General features: G+C 43.0%; 2 protein-coding genes across 5 annotated transcripts in view; both read left to right on the top strand.

The window, feature by feature from the left end:
- The window catches only part of LOC131468669 (supervillin-like), a 41,593-nt gene extending 31,862 nt beyond the window's left edge, over positions 1–9,731 (top strand). For all 4 annotated transcript variants that reach the window (XM_058643467.1, XM_058643381.1, XM_058643212.1 and 1 more), the window contains exons 21-40: positions 387–482; positions 777–857; positions 1,036–1,213; positions 1,332–1,504; positions 1,581–1,736; positions 1,984–2,120; positions 2,527–2,674; positions 2,758–2,903; positions 3,297–3,472; positions 3,612–3,759; positions 4,233–4,512; positions 4,592–4,743; positions 4,873–4,978; positions 5,075–5,282; positions 5,368–5,501; positions 5,675–5,830; positions 5,919–6,062; positions 6,291–6,412; positions 6,575–6,730; positions 8,519–9,731. In XM_058643467.1, the coding sequence (XP_058499450.1) occupies positions 387–482; positions 777–857; positions 1,036–1,213; positions 1,332–1,504; positions 1,581–1,736; positions 1,984–2,120; positions 2,527–2,674; positions 2,758–2,903; positions 3,297–3,472; positions 3,612–3,759; positions 4,233–4,512; positions 4,592–4,743; positions 4,873–4,978; positions 5,075–5,282; positions 5,368–5,501; positions 5,675–5,830; positions 5,919–6,062; positions 6,291–6,412; positions 6,575–6,730; positions 8,519–8,605 (2,984 nt within the window). In that variant the 3' untranslated portion in view covers positions 8,606–9,731. The remainder of the gene's footprint in view (positions 1–386; positions 483–776; positions 858–1,035; positions 1,214–1,331; positions 1,505–1,580; positions 1,737–1,983; positions 2,121–2,526; positions 2,675–2,757; positions 2,904–3,296; positions 3,473–3,611; positions 3,760–4,232; positions 4,513–4,591; positions 4,744–4,872; positions 4,979–5,074; positions 5,283–5,367; positions 5,502–5,674; positions 5,831–5,918; positions 6,063–6,290; positions 6,413–6,574; positions 6,731–8,518) is intronic.
- A 1,436-nt stretch (positions 9,732–11,167) lies between these two features.
- LOC131461060 (acyl-coenzyme A thioesterase 1-like) lies at positions 11,168–14,500 on the top strand. The gene is made up of 4 exons (XM_058632089.1): positions 11,168–11,299; positions 12,417–12,886; positions 13,174–13,376; positions 13,710–14,500. Exons 2-4 carry the CDS (start codon positions 12,424–12,426, stop codon positions 14,316–14,318), a joined length of 1,275 nt encoding a protein of 424 aa, XP_058488072.1. The 5' UTR covers positions 11,168–11,299; positions 12,417–12,423; the 3' UTR covers positions 14,319–14,500.
- Positions 14,501–15,551: the final 1,051 nt, after the last annotated feature.

Genomic DNA, 15,551 nt, shown 5'->3' with positions numbered 1-15,551 from the left:
TGAACTTAACGTGACTTTAAAGCTAAACTAACACGATAACTAAACTAAGCAGAACAAAAACACTAACAAAGCTGACGTTTCGAGACACAGAATGGTTGTAGTGTGATGTTATTGGTATCGTGGACCATATATCACGTATCGTATCGTGTTATTACTTCTTTATGTTTTTGTCATTCGTGAAGGTTGAAATCAGTATTGATGTTGGAACGGCGACATGCAGAGACCAAAAAAACAAACAATAATAACCCCTCATACAATACAACTAAAGTAATGAGCCTCCCTTTGAGAATGAAAGGAGGATTTGTTCTTTCGTTACTTTCCAGCTCTGTTCTCTGTAGTCTCAGATCTTCAGTGTGAACCCGTCACGTGTGTTTTCTGTCCTGTAGGACTCGCAGCCTCCTCCTCGGTCATCAGTCCCATCCTGTCACCAGTCGCCACCAAACTGAAGAATAGCACGCCTGCTGTCAGCAAACCACAAGAAGGTAAGAAGGATTAGTGACGTCACTGCTAACACGGCTGAAGAAGTCCCTGACGGAGGGTTTTATGAAGTAGTTTGAATGTAGTGAAAATGATTTTACCCATTTTATACCCACAAGTTACTGTAAGTCCTAGATATCAAACAAATGACCTTTAATATTTACCCAGAAGTGCACAGAACTATAAGATTATAACTTGCACTACATTGCCATACAAATAGTGAAAGCTCCCTAATAAAATGATAAACAAGAACAGCTTAAATGTCACGTTTGATTGAAATGAAATGATTTCATCTCCAGAAATTGAAGCTCGACCAGAAATGGAGTCAGACAAGAAGCTGGACAAGTTGGAGAGCTTCTTGGGACGTTTGAATAGCAAAGGTTAGTCCTTCCATCTTTCATTTCAGTCTATAATCTTATTAAACACCATAGTTTATCTCTGTTTTTATTCCCTGTTTGCTGAGCATTAGTTTCCATTCACTTGCCTGTTTCTTTTCCTGTGTGTGTAGTGATTTTCTTATTGCATTAGTCCTGATCTTGTTCCTCCTCTGCTGATCAGTGGCAGGTCTGCAGGAAACCACGCTGACAGTGACCGAGAAGGCCGTGAAGGAAGTGATGAAGCTGGACGACGAGATCTTCTCCAAGTTTTACAGACGCGTCGCCGAGTTTCCACGCATGCCCACCAGGATCGAGATCAGCGAGGACTTTGACAGCATCTTTGGTTCTCAGGGCCCCAAGTAAGAAACTCCCCTAGTGACGGCTACAGTGTGGGACTGCACTTGACACAACAATCTTCATACACTGTATATATTATGATGATAATTATTCCCATACACCTGCTGTTCACCCTCCAAGGTTAACGTCCGCCATGGTGGAGCACAAGCGGTCGGTGCGTCCGTCCAGAAACGTCCAGTCGTCCAGAAACCCTCTGAAGATGCTGGCGGCCAGGGAGGACATCAGACACGAGTACACGGAGCAGAGACTCAATGTGGCGCAGCTGGAGAGCAAGAGGATGAAGGCTGAGAAGAGTGAGTGTAATGACGTTCTCATCTCCTCCCATGCTGCTCTGTGACTTCCTTTAATGTGTTTAATGTGTCATTTCAGTGACTAAAACCTCCGAGTACTCTGAAGCTGCTCTGGCAGGTCTGGCCAGTCATGAAAACTTCAGCAGCGTCAGTCTGCGCAGCGTCAACGTCTCGGAGCAGATGTCCAACAACAGCGCTGTGCCGTACAAGAATCTCATGCTGATGCAGATCAAAGGTATTTATTTATAAGGCATTTTGAACTTAACCTGCTTGGGTTCCTCATCTGTTACCATGGAAAATCTAGCTGAAAAAAACATGAGATGATTTCATTATTTCTAATAAAATCATCTCATGTTCGAGGGGGATTTACCCCAAAGTGAACCAGCTTTCTAGGATCAGAAACCTAAGCCTGAAACCTGGTGTTTTTAGTTGTAACCTCAAATCTTCAATGAAGATCAATGAACTTGACGTTTTCCCCGTAGGTCGTCGTCACGTTCAGACCAGGTTAGTGGAGCCAAGAGCATCGTCACTCAACAGTGGAGACTGTTTCCTCTTGGTGACTCCAGAGCACTGCTTCGTCTGGACAGGAGAGTTCGCCAACGTCATCGAGAGGGCAAAGGTGAGCGTTCTACCTGACGACAAGCATGAATCCTTCCACCATCAGAGTTGATCAAAGATCTGACTGTCTGTGTTCCTCCTGGCTTGTCCACAGTCGTACACAGGAATTCTGTTCACTCGCTCTCAATTAAACTATTTCATCCTGCCTCCTCGTTCTGTGGTGACTGCCAGTATTATTTTTGATGTGATGCACAAAAGGCCCAGTGACAGTCGGCCAAGTCCTTTCACAGCCACTTTGTTGTGTCTTTGGTGGCTGACTCAGTTGTTAAAGGGCCAGTGTGCAGCAGAAATTGTATTTAGTTCCCATAGGTATGTTTGTATGTGTTTAGTTTATCAGTGTATCACTCCTGGATTAATAATTTAGCATGATATGCTGTTAAACACAAACTTTGTTTCCCCATCAAAAGGCGATGGATTTAGCGACCTTCATCCAGACAAAGAAGGACATGGGCTGCAGGGCGACCCAGGTGCAGGCCATCGAGGAGGGGGTTAACCCACAGGGTCCGGACCACCAGCTGTTCTGGACAATCTTAGGAGGACAGGGTGCTTACCAATGTAAGACAATATTTATTTTGCTTGCTTGTGGACATTTTTTAATAGTTACGGACCGTGACGTACATATTATAATGTTGCCATAGCTGCGGGTCCACCAGAGGAGGACGAGCAGTTTGAGAACGCCATCGTGGAAACCAACTGTATCTTCAGACTGTTGGATGACAAACTGGTTCCTGACGACGATGAGTGGGGGAAAGTCCCTCACTGCTCTCTGCTGGCCTCCAAAGAAGTCAGTGAATGTTTTTTTTTACATCATATTAATCTTAAGCAAGACCTGTCAACGCAGAAGCTCCTTCGACTGGATGTGTTCAATGTTCTTATTGTTCACTCAAACAGTATTATATGACAGACTTTCTGAGAAGCTCTGTGCTTCGAGCTGGTTTTAATTTGTTGCTTAGCAACAGCAGGTGCAGTGAAGAGCACCTCCTACATCCATCTGTGCCCTGCTTCTGCCAACAAACGACTATAAAGGTGTTAAAAAGTCTAGAACTACTACTATACTTTGTCTTTTATTTGTGTTTTTATGTTCTATTGCATATTGTTTATGTACACAACAGAAAGAACCTCACATAGCTTGTGTGACAATGGGAAACATTGTTTTTGTTTGTTTGTGTTGGTGCAGGTGTTGGTGTTTGACTTTGGCAGTGAGGTGTACGTGTGGCACGGTAAAGAGGTGACTCTTGCTCAGAGGAAGGTGGCGTTCCAGCTCGCCAAACACCTCTGGAACGGGACGTTTGACTACACCTGCTGTGACGTCAACCCACTCGACCCTGGCGGCTGCAACACACTCATACCCAGGTGAGAGGACACTGTCAGTTTTATATAACATCTTCTTTTCTTTTTTTAATCCTCCCTGATTTATAACAGCACAGACTGGTGGAAAGTTAAATCACGTTTTCTCATTTTCCTTGTGTCTCCGGGTTTATCTCCGCCACAGAAAAGGCCAGGGCCGTCCTGACTGGGCGATTTTCGGCAGGCTGACGGAGCACAACGAGACAATCTTGTTCAAGGAGAAGTTCATGGACTGGACTGAAGCAAAGGCGCTGACACCGAAGGACGGCGGCGAGCTTGTACCTGAGCTGAAGGTGCATATGCAGGAATAATCGTTATCATATAAAATAATTACACTCAGGTCACGAACATCAGAGAGCCATGAGAGAGATTTTTTTTTTTTTCCTGACTTTTTATTTTTCTTATTCTTTATTCTTATATTTTTTATTATTATTATTATTTTTCTTTTGCCTGCTTTTGCCCCTTTTTTTAAGTAAAAATGAAATAAAATAGATTAAAATAAATTAAAGATGATCAAAAACCCATGAAGAAATAGCAGCCATACAATAAAAAACAATAAATAAAAATAAATAAAAATCAACGTCTCACAAAGTGTCAAAGGCCAAAGAGAAGAGGTGGCTTTTAAGGAGGAATGAGGATGAGGCCTGTCTTATCTGCAGAGGCAGATCATTCCAGCGAAGGCATGATCCCCTCTGTGCTTCCGCTTGGTGCCCAATTAAATAGCAGGAGAGTGGACTAATGTCTGTGATTTGCTTGTCACTGCCAGGAGGCCCCGGGACGAGACTGCCGGCCCTATGACGCCACCCTGATGCTCCCCATCCTCCAGTCGTCCATTTCCACCATCTTGGATGGTGTAACCGTGGGCCGTGGTTATGGCCCAGTGGAGACCGAGGACCGCATGAGGATACAGGAGCTCAGCACAGTGTCAGTGGACGTCTGGCACATCCTGGAGTTCGACTACAGCCGCCTCCCACGCCAAAGCATCGGCCAGTTCCACGAGGGAGACGCCTACGTGGTCAAGTGGAAGTACATGGTCAGCACTTCAGGTTAGTCACTTAGAGCAGGCAAGAAGGTTTTATTTATTTTAGGACTCGTTGATAAATCTTATGCGCGTCTGTGTTCCAGTTGGACGTAGGCAGAATCCTGAGGCGAGGAGCACTGGACCGGGGAAAGAGAAATGCTGCTACTTCTTCTGGCAGGGCCGACACTCCACCGTCAGCGAGAAAGGAACATCAGCGCTGATGACGGTGGAGCTGGATGAGGAGCGAGGAGCACAGGTAAGAGAGGGAGAAATGGCTCAAACCAAAATCAGGAAGTACATTTCTGGTGTCTGTTTTGGTTTTGTCAGTTCACCAGATTCATGCAGTATTTACGTTTAAAACCAGCCTGTAATTGTGTTGTCATAGGTTCAGGTGCAGCAGGGGAAGGAGCCTCCATGTTTTCTGCAGTGCTTTAATGGAGGGATGATCATTCACGCTGGCAAACGAGAAGAGGAGGAGGAGAACACTCAGAGTAAGCACCTCTATTATTTGCTTGTTATTAACCTGGTGGATGATATGCAGTAAAAGTGCCTGTATTCATGTGTTCATACCTCCCCTCTGCGTCCAGATGACTGGCGCCTGTACTGTGTGCGGGGTGAGGTGCCGGTCGAAGGCCACCTACTGGAGGTGGCGTGCCACATCAGCAGCCTGCGCTCCAGAGCCTCCATGATCCTGCTCAACATCAACAAGGCCGTCATGTACCTGTGGCACGGCTGCAAGACGCAGCTGCACACTCGGAGTGTGGGAAACACGGCCGCTCTCAAGATCAAAGAACAGTGAGTTTTATAAGGCGGGGCCATTTGTGTTGGCGTTGGAAACATGAAACGTCTCATTTGCTGTGAACGTTTGTGTTCTTCTCAGGTGTCCTCTGGAAGCCGGGCTCCATAACAGCAGTAAGGTGACCATCCATGAGTGTGACGAGGGGGTGGAGCCTCCAGGCTTCTGGGAGGCGCTGGGCAGGAGGGACAGGAAGGCTTATGACTGCATGCTGCAAGGTGCACTTTCAGTTTGATCTTCACCTTCACGTGCACTTTATGTACATGTTATGCCTCAGCTCTGACACAGAAGACACATATTCAGTGGTTGGTTAAAAAGTAACAGCTCCAAACCCACGGTCACAGTGAGGGTGAATTGTGTTTCTAACATTCAGCAATGATTTTCCCGTCAGATCCTGGCAAATTCAACTTCACCCCGCGGCTCTTCCAGCTGAGCAGCACATCTGGAGAATTTGTGGCGACCGAGTTCTTCCACATGTCCAGAGCTCCAGACCTGGTCAGCTCACTGCCTTTCCTGCAGGAAGACTTGTACAACGCCCCGCAGCCTGGTGAGACGCACACACACACACACACACACTTTGTACATTCTGACGTTTGTTCTCACAGAGTTAAAGACACTCCCGTGTCTCTTCACAGCCTTGTTCCTGGTGGATAACTTCCATGAAGTCTACCTGTGGCAGGGCTGGTGGCCACAGGACAGCGAGAACGCCGGCTCGGCTCGTATTCGCTGGGACGCAGACAGGAAGTGCGCCATGGAGACGGTGCTGCAGTACTGCACAGGTAAAAGGGACGCTTTACGTTCAAATATACACTTTTTTCCCACATGTTTTCTATGGGACAGAAGTCAGTTATTTTCTCAACTAACTCATTTTTTCAGTTAATTGTTTCTTCTTTCTTTTGTACGCAAAACATAGCCACATTGAAGAAGCTTAGATTAAGAAACGGAAGTGTATAGATTATCAACTGGACATTCTTTTCAGAAATATTCTTGCTGGTTTCTTTCTTCAGAGAAGAACGACAAGAAGCCTCAGAAGTCGTATCTGATCCACGCCGGTCTGGAGCCGCTCACGTTCACCAACATGTTCCCCAGCTGGGAGCACAGAGAGGACGTGGCTGAGATCACAGAGAGGGTCAGCGACACAAACACATCCACACGTGCTCATTCATCTACACTTAAAGACCGTCTTTGGTCGGGAAAATGTGTGTTGAATGATTAAAGAAGTTGCATTTGAGGAGGAATCCTGAACGGAACATTAAAACACTGTCCCTTATCTCACCGTCCCTGGCTGCAGGAGGCCGAGGTGTGTCACCAGATCATCCTGGTGGAGGACGTGTTGGCTCGGCTCACACAGAACATCTTCCCGCTGGCTCAGCTGCTGGCCCGGCCGCTCCCCGAGGGAGTCGACCCACTCCGCCTGGAGCTCTACCTGTCCGACCAGGACTTTGAGGTCAGTACTGCCAACCCTGACAGAAACCAGTGCACGCATGGAGGTGGGTGGTGTCATTTAGATGTCTGTCATTAAGGAAGCACAGGTTCATGTCCTCTGATCCGCGGACACAACACTCTTCTGTCTCACTCGCTGCAAAGAGAAATAACTATGAAACGTCCTTTTAATACAGCACCTATTATTACAGTTAAAGTCGCTTTCAGTCTTCCTGGAGGACGTGCATTTATATTTAAAGAGCTTTAAGTCGATGTTGAATTGAAAAGGTTGGATTTTTCCTCCTTCATCTACATCCTCAGTCATGTCATCCCTGCTAACTCCATCTAACTCTCACTTTACAGACCAAGTTGTAGGTGGATTCAGGTAAGAGGAGCGACGTGTGTGATTCACCAACACGGACGAGCGTGTTCTCTCCCCCAACCTCCCCCCTCCCCCCCTCGAGCATGTCAGCACAGTTTTCTTTTTTAAAAAACTTGTGTCTTGGAAGTGTGGTGCCGGTTGGAGGAGGAAAAGTTTTTGCGCTCGGCTGCACAGTTACATCGACATAGAACACCGTCGTCCTGATGATGAGTTCATGAGAAAGTCTGTCGAGTCCCTCATATCAGCCACAGTCACCGAAGAAGCTAAACTGTCACTTTTAAGACATTACATACCATGTTTTTCAATTTATTTCATTGGCAAAACAAATATGAAAGATGCAGATGCACTTTTATACACTTTTATGTGAGAATTCATTCAGTCATTCATTCATTCATGAGTACATTTCATTACCTGGTGGTTTTTCACAGCTGTTTATCAACGTGAACGACTGAGGCTGTAAATGAGGTGATTTTAACGACACGTTTAAACTGTTATGTGTTAATTGATGCGATGTTTTATTGTGCAGCCTGGCTTCCTCTGTCACTTAACACCTTCAACTGCACCACCTTCATGTTTCTACACCTTTCTGCTGCTGCTGCTGTTCTCCTCTTCACATAAACACACACACACACACACACTCCACCTGAGGTTCTTGTCTCTCAGTTTGCACAAACACACTTCACTGCTCTGACTCACTCACCGTCTGTGGAACACAAAATGGAGGCATGACATAACTAAAGTGTTACACGGTGCCGAGGTTCACTCGGTTTTTTCCCCTTTATCTAAATACATGTATGTCAAACACTGAGTGTTGTTTATTTTCTCATTAAAACCCATTGTTTTTCATTTTGCATTATTTTTGGAAGATGAATTGTTGTGTAGCGTTTAAAAAACAACAGATCATGACATTTGAGTTGTGTTTTGTATTAAAAAGTCAAACATATTGACTGCACATCATTGTTCTAGGGGGAATTTCTTTTTTTAAATTATGAATATTTTAACCACACTGCTAGAATGAAATGATGTCATAAAAGTGTCATAAAGGCTTAACCTTTTTGGTTTTCGCATTTGTTTTAAATCATTTCAAGGTTCTCTAAAATTGATAACTCATATTTGATCTGTTTATTTATGTATTTATAAGTAATTCTACAAAGGCCACAATATCATTTTAGAATACTCTTTTCCCCTCTTGGTTTTGTTTAAAACTCTTCAACGTGAAGAGCAAATACCTGGATTAGAACCAAAATCTGAATCATAATCTGACCCAAATCAAAATGTACCCATTAATCCCATAATTTCTTGACAAATTCACAAACATGTCCTGTACCTTTATTCATAATCAATCCAATCTTTCAGACAGAAAACCCATAAGAGTGTGTTTAATCTTCTCTTTTTGATTAATGAATTCTTTGTCTTTATTCTCTGTTACAGAAAGCTTTGGAAATGACGAGAGAGGACTATGAATGTCTGCCAGGGTGGAAGCAAGTGAATATAAAGAAGGCCAAAGGACTGTTTTAAGAAGAAAATAAAGATGGTATGTGAAGAAGAAGTGAAGATGAAGAAGTGTGGAAACGGCTGAGACGGAAAAACAAAATAAATGTTTTTAATGGAGCTGTTTTTGATGGTGATGTGTGAGGACCCCGAGGAGAAAGTCACTGGTTGGGAAGGAAAGCGGCAGCAGACTCTCGCCTTGCTTCTTATATAGTCATGTTTTACTTCTGGACTTTGTCGTGACGTAAAAAAAACAACAACAATTTAAAGTGGTTTAACGGAAGGTTTAAAAACAAACAAACCAACCAACACCTTGCTTTCCTTCATACGTGGTGTGGATTTTTGGAGTGGCCTCTAAAACACCGCTCATGGACGCTTGGTGTCAGAGTGCCATGCTATGGTTGTGTACGTGTGTGTGTGTGTGTGCGATTGTACATAATGTGTTTATGTGTGTCAAAGTGTGTGTAGATGTATTTATGTAAAAAAACAATGCCAGTGGTGTCAGGTGAATGTCTTCTCGTCTGGATGCCTCGTCAGGCCTCGTACTGTAGGGAACTCCCGCCACAGTGACTCAGACTCGCCGAGCTGCACGTGAGCACGTTTGAGAGCAGCAGCTCCACGAGTCGGAATGTATAGTGCCTTGCTTTTTGTGTACAGTTTATATACAGAAATCCTAGTCTGCATTTTTGAAGACTTTCTTTGTGATATAAGACAGATAGTGAATTAAATCACAATAATGCGCACATCAAGCGCCGCCCTGTGTCTGCTGTGTCTTTTGCCACATACATTGAAATCACTGCGTCAGTAACAGAGGTGGAAAGAGTAAAAGTGCCACTGTTTTGATCAAATTTTACTTCAGTACGTAAGTAAAAGTACTGGCTTACAAATGCACTCAAGTTAAAGTAAAATATAGCTTGTTTTTTTTTAACAAAGTTGGGGTTCTTGTGTCGTGCAAAAAGGAGGGGACACACATCTCACATTAATTGTACATTTTTGAATAAAGTTTTTAGTAAAGGGAAACCTTTACAAATTAAAGTGCTGACAAAATTAAATATGTAAACACATAATGTATCAGTCAAAATGGGGTCAAAGGTCACAAATGCTTTAACTTTCTCACCTATTGAGGGACCTCAATTAAAGTCCTCATCATTCATTCACCTGTCCTGTCCTCATCATTCACCTGTGTCCTCATTATTCACCTGTCCTGTACTCATCGTTCACCTGTCAACCTCTCAACCGTTACCTAATGAAAAGCTTACGGGTTAGTTTGTTTGTTTGTTTGAGTTATTCTGTTATTAGATATTATCAATCGAGAAATGTGAAGAGTCACATTTTTAGTGACTGCACAGACAAGTGTTGTCTACACCTCCATGAACTCCAGCCCTCTGATAAAGTGCAATATTCACAATGGCCACCTGATGGCGGTGTAGGCTGTCGTGCTCATAGCACAGGTGTTAAGAAGTTGGTTCCAGCTTTGTACTGCACTGAGTGGAGGTTTTTATTGCAAACTGTGGTACATTTATTCACCTTAATCTTTACAATGTGTCATTTTGAGCCCTAAATAATAATTGGTCCAATACTGTAGTGACATGAGAACAAATATTAAAGAACATCATCTGCGTGTAAACAAACCAGATTGTGGCCGATGGATTGTTTACATCTCACATCTCTGTGCTTTAGTGTGCTAATTCATCAGTCGGAGAAATATTGATGAGCTAATATTTCACAAAGTGATACATTATTACTAAATATTAATACCTTATATGTTGGAGGCGGCGTCAACCACATGGTGAAATTGTCAGGATGAAAAGAAACTGTGAAATTGGGAGTTACCTAAAAAGTGTAGCTTTTTCATCCATGTACTTATACATCTACTACACGGTGAAGTACTCTGTTTAAGCACAAGTACTGCATACATTCTGTGTGATGTAAAACGGGAAACATGTTGCTTGTTTCCTGTTAGAATTGAATCAAGAGCAGTGTTGTAATGTAACACAGTACAAATACTTTGTTACTGTACTTCAGTACAAAATCCACGTATCTGTACTTAACTTTGTCATTTATATTTCTAGTAACTTTTACTTTTACTCCACTACATTTCCTCTTACGATCTTTGTTACTCATTACTACCAATAAAATCAGAAGAAGAGTTGGTATTATGGTCTGTATTGATATAAAGCTTTTCTAGTCTTACACTTTCACCCATTCACACATCTTTCATTCCCATTCAAATGCTGCAACATGGGGTTAAGTGTCTTGCTCAAGGACACATAGACTAGCAGAGCCAGAAATTGGCTCAACATTGAATCAACATTCCAGTTGAAAGACAGCCCGCCCTATCACTGACTCTTAAATACTTTTACTTTTAAAACTTAGGTACATTTTGTATCAGAAAATGACATTAGGTACTTTGGTACTAAAATGTCATAGACTTTAAGACTTTTACTTTAGTAATATATTTTTTTAAAAGTGACTTCAACATTTTCTGTTAACATACTTGTACTTTTACTAAAGTATCCCTTTAATAAGGTACTTTATGCAAGACTGAATAGAAGTCTTCTGTGAGACTATTATTGTGAAGAGCCTGCTGCTGCTACTTCCTGTTGTAGCTTCGCCTCAGAACTTTCTGTTCTGTTCTCCTCGCACATTATTTCTTAGCGTTAATGTCACAACCAGGACCTGAAGGAATAGAACGCTTCACCAAGTGTTTTCTTTGCGCAGGTGAGAGACGTGTTCGTGCTTTAGTTTCCCTTTGCATTCTGTTTGTGTTTCGTTAACGTGACATTTCCGGTTTGTTTGTTTTTACAACTATTACAACTAAATAATGTGGAGCGGAGGAGTTCGTGTGGTGCGTTCAGGGACCAACACGGTGAATGTACGTTGACATAAATATTAGCTCTTTAGCACAAACTTCAGCAGTAGAAGCCACGGCTTAAAAAAATGCGGTTTAGAACGTACAGTAAATATTAGCGAGTGACTCTTATTCCAGGTTTATAAGGTCAACAAACTCAGCAGCCATTTTGATGGGATTCAGCAACAGGTCACCTCATATGACAATGAGTCAGCATTAAGATTATATTATAGTTTTTTAATGATTTCTGTTTTTGAAATTAGTTTTTTTGTTGTTGTTAATGCTCAGTTTTAGTGATGACAGATGAAAGTATATGAAAGATATAAAAGTAACCTGAAGTGCAAAATGTGCATTACAGTGCTGAGGTTGGACACACATGAACATAAATAATAATAAATAACCCTCATGAGACGCAACATATTGTTTGTGAGCCAGGAGTCTATTATTATAATTATTATTGTTAAAATAATAACATTACAGTGTTTTTTCTGCCTTATTGGTCTAAAAAAACATACCAATTGCATTTTCATTACACAACTTTTTCGAGAGTTTATGAACTAATAACATTACTTTATTAATTACTGTGTGTGTGATATAATATGGTTACAAATAAACATTAACTTTTGTGGATAAGCATTAAAATGTATTGACATTTCAGTCCACTAGATGGTGCCAAGTGTGAGTATATCACAATATATGATTTCACAAGTATTGTTTGTGATTGAAGTATTGTTATAATATTGTGTTGCCACTTAAATATCATGATAATATCGTATCTTGGCGTCTCTGTCGATTCCCACCCCCACTATCGGATTCTGACAGTGTTGCTTGACATTGTCAGCTGGAGGAACATACTAATAACGTTTGACAACCAAACAGAGGCAGAATAATAATGTCAGCAACGACGAAAAGTTACACACTGCCGCTTTAAATCTATTCCGCATAAGGAAAAGGCCAAACATTAAAAGAGTGCATCTTCATCTCCAGAGAACACATGTCCTCCCAGGTCAGACTGAGGCTGCTGCCGAGTGCCAGATGTCTCTTCGACGAGCCTCTTCAGCTGAAGGTGTCCGGGCTGAGGCCGAGGCAGGAGGTCGCCCTGAAGGCCAGGTCGACGGACGACAAGGGCGCGGTGTTCAGCTCCTCGGCCACCTACAAAGCTGACGGAGGCGGGGAGATTGACTTAGACAGGGACCCGTCGCTGAGCGGGAGCTACGTCGGGGTGGAACCCAATGGTCTGCTGTGGTCGATGAGGGCGGACACTCTGCACAGAAGGTTTCAAAAGACGAGTTCACTCAACCCCCATGTGGTGAAGTTCTCCGTGCATGAGGTGGAGGTGGAGGGGGAGGGCAGGCTGCTGACGGAGGTGGTCAACGAGAGGTGTCTGCTTGCGGACGGCGTAAGCCGGCGTCCTGTCAAAGAGGGGAATATCCGCGGGGTCCTGTTTACGCCACCTGGTCTGTCTGTGTCTCTGTCATACTTAAAGTTAATCACTGTAGTAAAGCTAAAGAATAATATTGTCATTTTCTCCTTTTGTAACGTGCTTCAGCCAAAACATTTGGACTTATCAAGAAAAGTGACATATTAAAAAATCGAGTCTCCTCAGACTCGTGTGTGTGATTTCTGCAGCAAAACAGATTAGTCTCTCTGTTTCAAACAGTATCGCATCATTTCAGCCTTTTACAATCATAGACACATGTTTTTTTTAAACGGTGCAGTCAAATCATGTCATCTATGTTCTCAGGGCGAGGTCCGTTCCCCTCTGTGTTGGACCTGTACACCTTTGGCGGAGGTCTTTCTGAGAAAAGAGCCGCTCTGCTGGCCAGCCGAGGGTTCGTGGTTCTGACTGTGGCGCTGTACGGCCACGACGACATGCCCAAGAACATCACAGAAGTCCATCTGGATTATTTTGAAGAAGCAATTCGGTTTTTAAAAAAGCAAGACAAGGTGAGTTTAGTAAGTCTTGATCGTAGAGCTGAGTATCTCCACTAACCCTCATGATACAGAGGCTATTTTGAATGATATCCTGCTTTATTAAGGACAAAGGAAATGTTTGAGACACGTGCTGCATCATTTCAGTTGTTGATTCAGTAACATCTGAATGGATATTGCCAAAAATGTAATAAATTTAGTTATCGAAATAAATGGAAAAAAAGTAGTATTTTAGCTTCTGAGTGAAAATAATTGTGGTTTTAAACTTTTTCATGGACTGAAAACAACAAATACTACAATGCATAAATATTTTATCATACGTATTGTATGCCTCATGTTTATCCACAGGTGGGCAGTAGAGGAGTTGGACTAACATCGCTTTCCAAAAGTGGAGATCTTGCACTTTCAGCCGCCTCCTACCTGCCACATGTCGACGCTACAGTGTGGATAAACGGCTGCTCTGCGAACACAGCCATGCCTCTCTACTACAAGAAGAACCGGATCCTCCCCGCGCTACAGTTTGACGCCAGCAGGTTGATTCCCACTGAGTCGGGGGCAGTCATGGTCAAGTACGGTATGCACGACCCGGTCGCAGAGGAGAACAAGGCCACGCTGGTGCCTATTGAGAAAGCGACGGGACGTTTCCTCTTCGTCGCCGCAGAGGACGACCTCAACTGGGACAGCAAGGCTTACATGGACGAGATGGTGGAGAGACTGAAGCGTCATGGCAAGGAGAACTTTGAAAGTGTGAGTTACCCTGACGCAGGACACTACTTGGAGCCACCTTATGGGCCGTACTGCCCCTCCAGCTTTCATGGTGTTGTGGGTAAACCAGTAGTGTGGGGGGGCAAAGCCGGGCCACACGCCGCAGCTGAGGTCCACTTGTGGAAGAAGATCCAGGAGTTCTTCAGAGAGCACCTCAGCTGTGCTGACTCACTGCCCAAAGGCAAGTTATAGATGTGAATACAGATACAAACAATTGAATAACTGAATAATATTCAGTTTTAAGTTGACGTTTTAATTTTTTACACATTTCAAGTGCCTGAATGTGGATTTACTGGACTTACTTTGTTATGTTGATCAAGTCTTGAAATCTTTCAGCATTTTTGTAATTAAATAATTTGCTGTATTCCCATTTGTCAAGATTGTCAAAGAGAATTTGTTTTTCTTTTTAAATATTTCTGCATTGTTTAAATGTCTCTTTGTCGCACGCCGTGTGCGTTTCTGTACGAAGGTCACACTCAAATGTCATCAACTACAAAGTGCTTGTCTTTACAGGATGACTCTGACCTTACTGATAAGGTAGACAGTCATAACACACAGCCAGTCATTTTGTTGTGTCTTTTTTTGTTGGGAACAATCAGCCCAGGTCTGTGCCATGTGAGGGCATGTCGGACTTTAATAAACACTACAAAGTAGTTTAAAAAAAAAAACTAAAAAAAACAGCAAATATATTCATACAGGTGAGATTTAGTGTGTAAGAATGAGTGACACCTAGTGGCGATGCTGCAGATTGCAAGACTCCTCCACTCTGCAGGATGTAAACAGTCTTTTACAACTCTCGTTTTTGTTGTTTAAGACACACGTTTTATGCAAATCTGACATTCTGACTGGTTTCTCTTGCAGAAACATGGCAGTGCAAGATGACGGCCTCCGTAAATCAGGGCCCTTTAACTTTAACCACATAAAAGGCTAATTTCAAAGCTTTGAAAACCAAACAATTGTTATTTTAAAGATATTCTACACTTGGTAGTGCATCCATTTCTGCCAATAAACCTCACAGGACCTTTAAGCGGGTGTGGACTTTATTATGTAAGCCTCTCATTAAGTGGAGCCTCATGTCTCAGGCTGGTTCCCAGCATCAGTGGAGGGTCTCTAAAGTCAGGGCTGAGTTAATGTCAGCACCTCATACAACCACATAAAAACTATCCCTTTGTGACACCTGCATCTCTTTAAAATTGCTTCCAGGAGGAAACAACATTTCCTTTATTGCATGAGCTGGAAAAACCTTTGAGAAACACTGATGCTTTGAAGTGAGTTTGTGCTTCACGCTAGTTTCAGACTCACAGCTCAGCAGTGAAGAAGAAACAAGAGGCAGCATCACTTTGTTTAACTAGCTCTCACTTCCCCTCGCACTCACTCTGAGAAGCAGGAGATGAGACGCTGATGTTCCCAGTGAGCTCATCTCAG

Source organism: Solea solea, chromosome 1 (genome assembly GCF_958295425.1).
Source record: "Solea solea chromosome 1, fSolSol10.1, whole genome shotgun sequence".
Taxonomy (NCBI): Eukaryota; Metazoa; Chordata; class Actinopteri; order Pleuronectiformes; family Soleidae; genus Solea; species Solea solea.
This window is presented reverse-complemented; position numbering and strand designations above follow the sequence as displayed.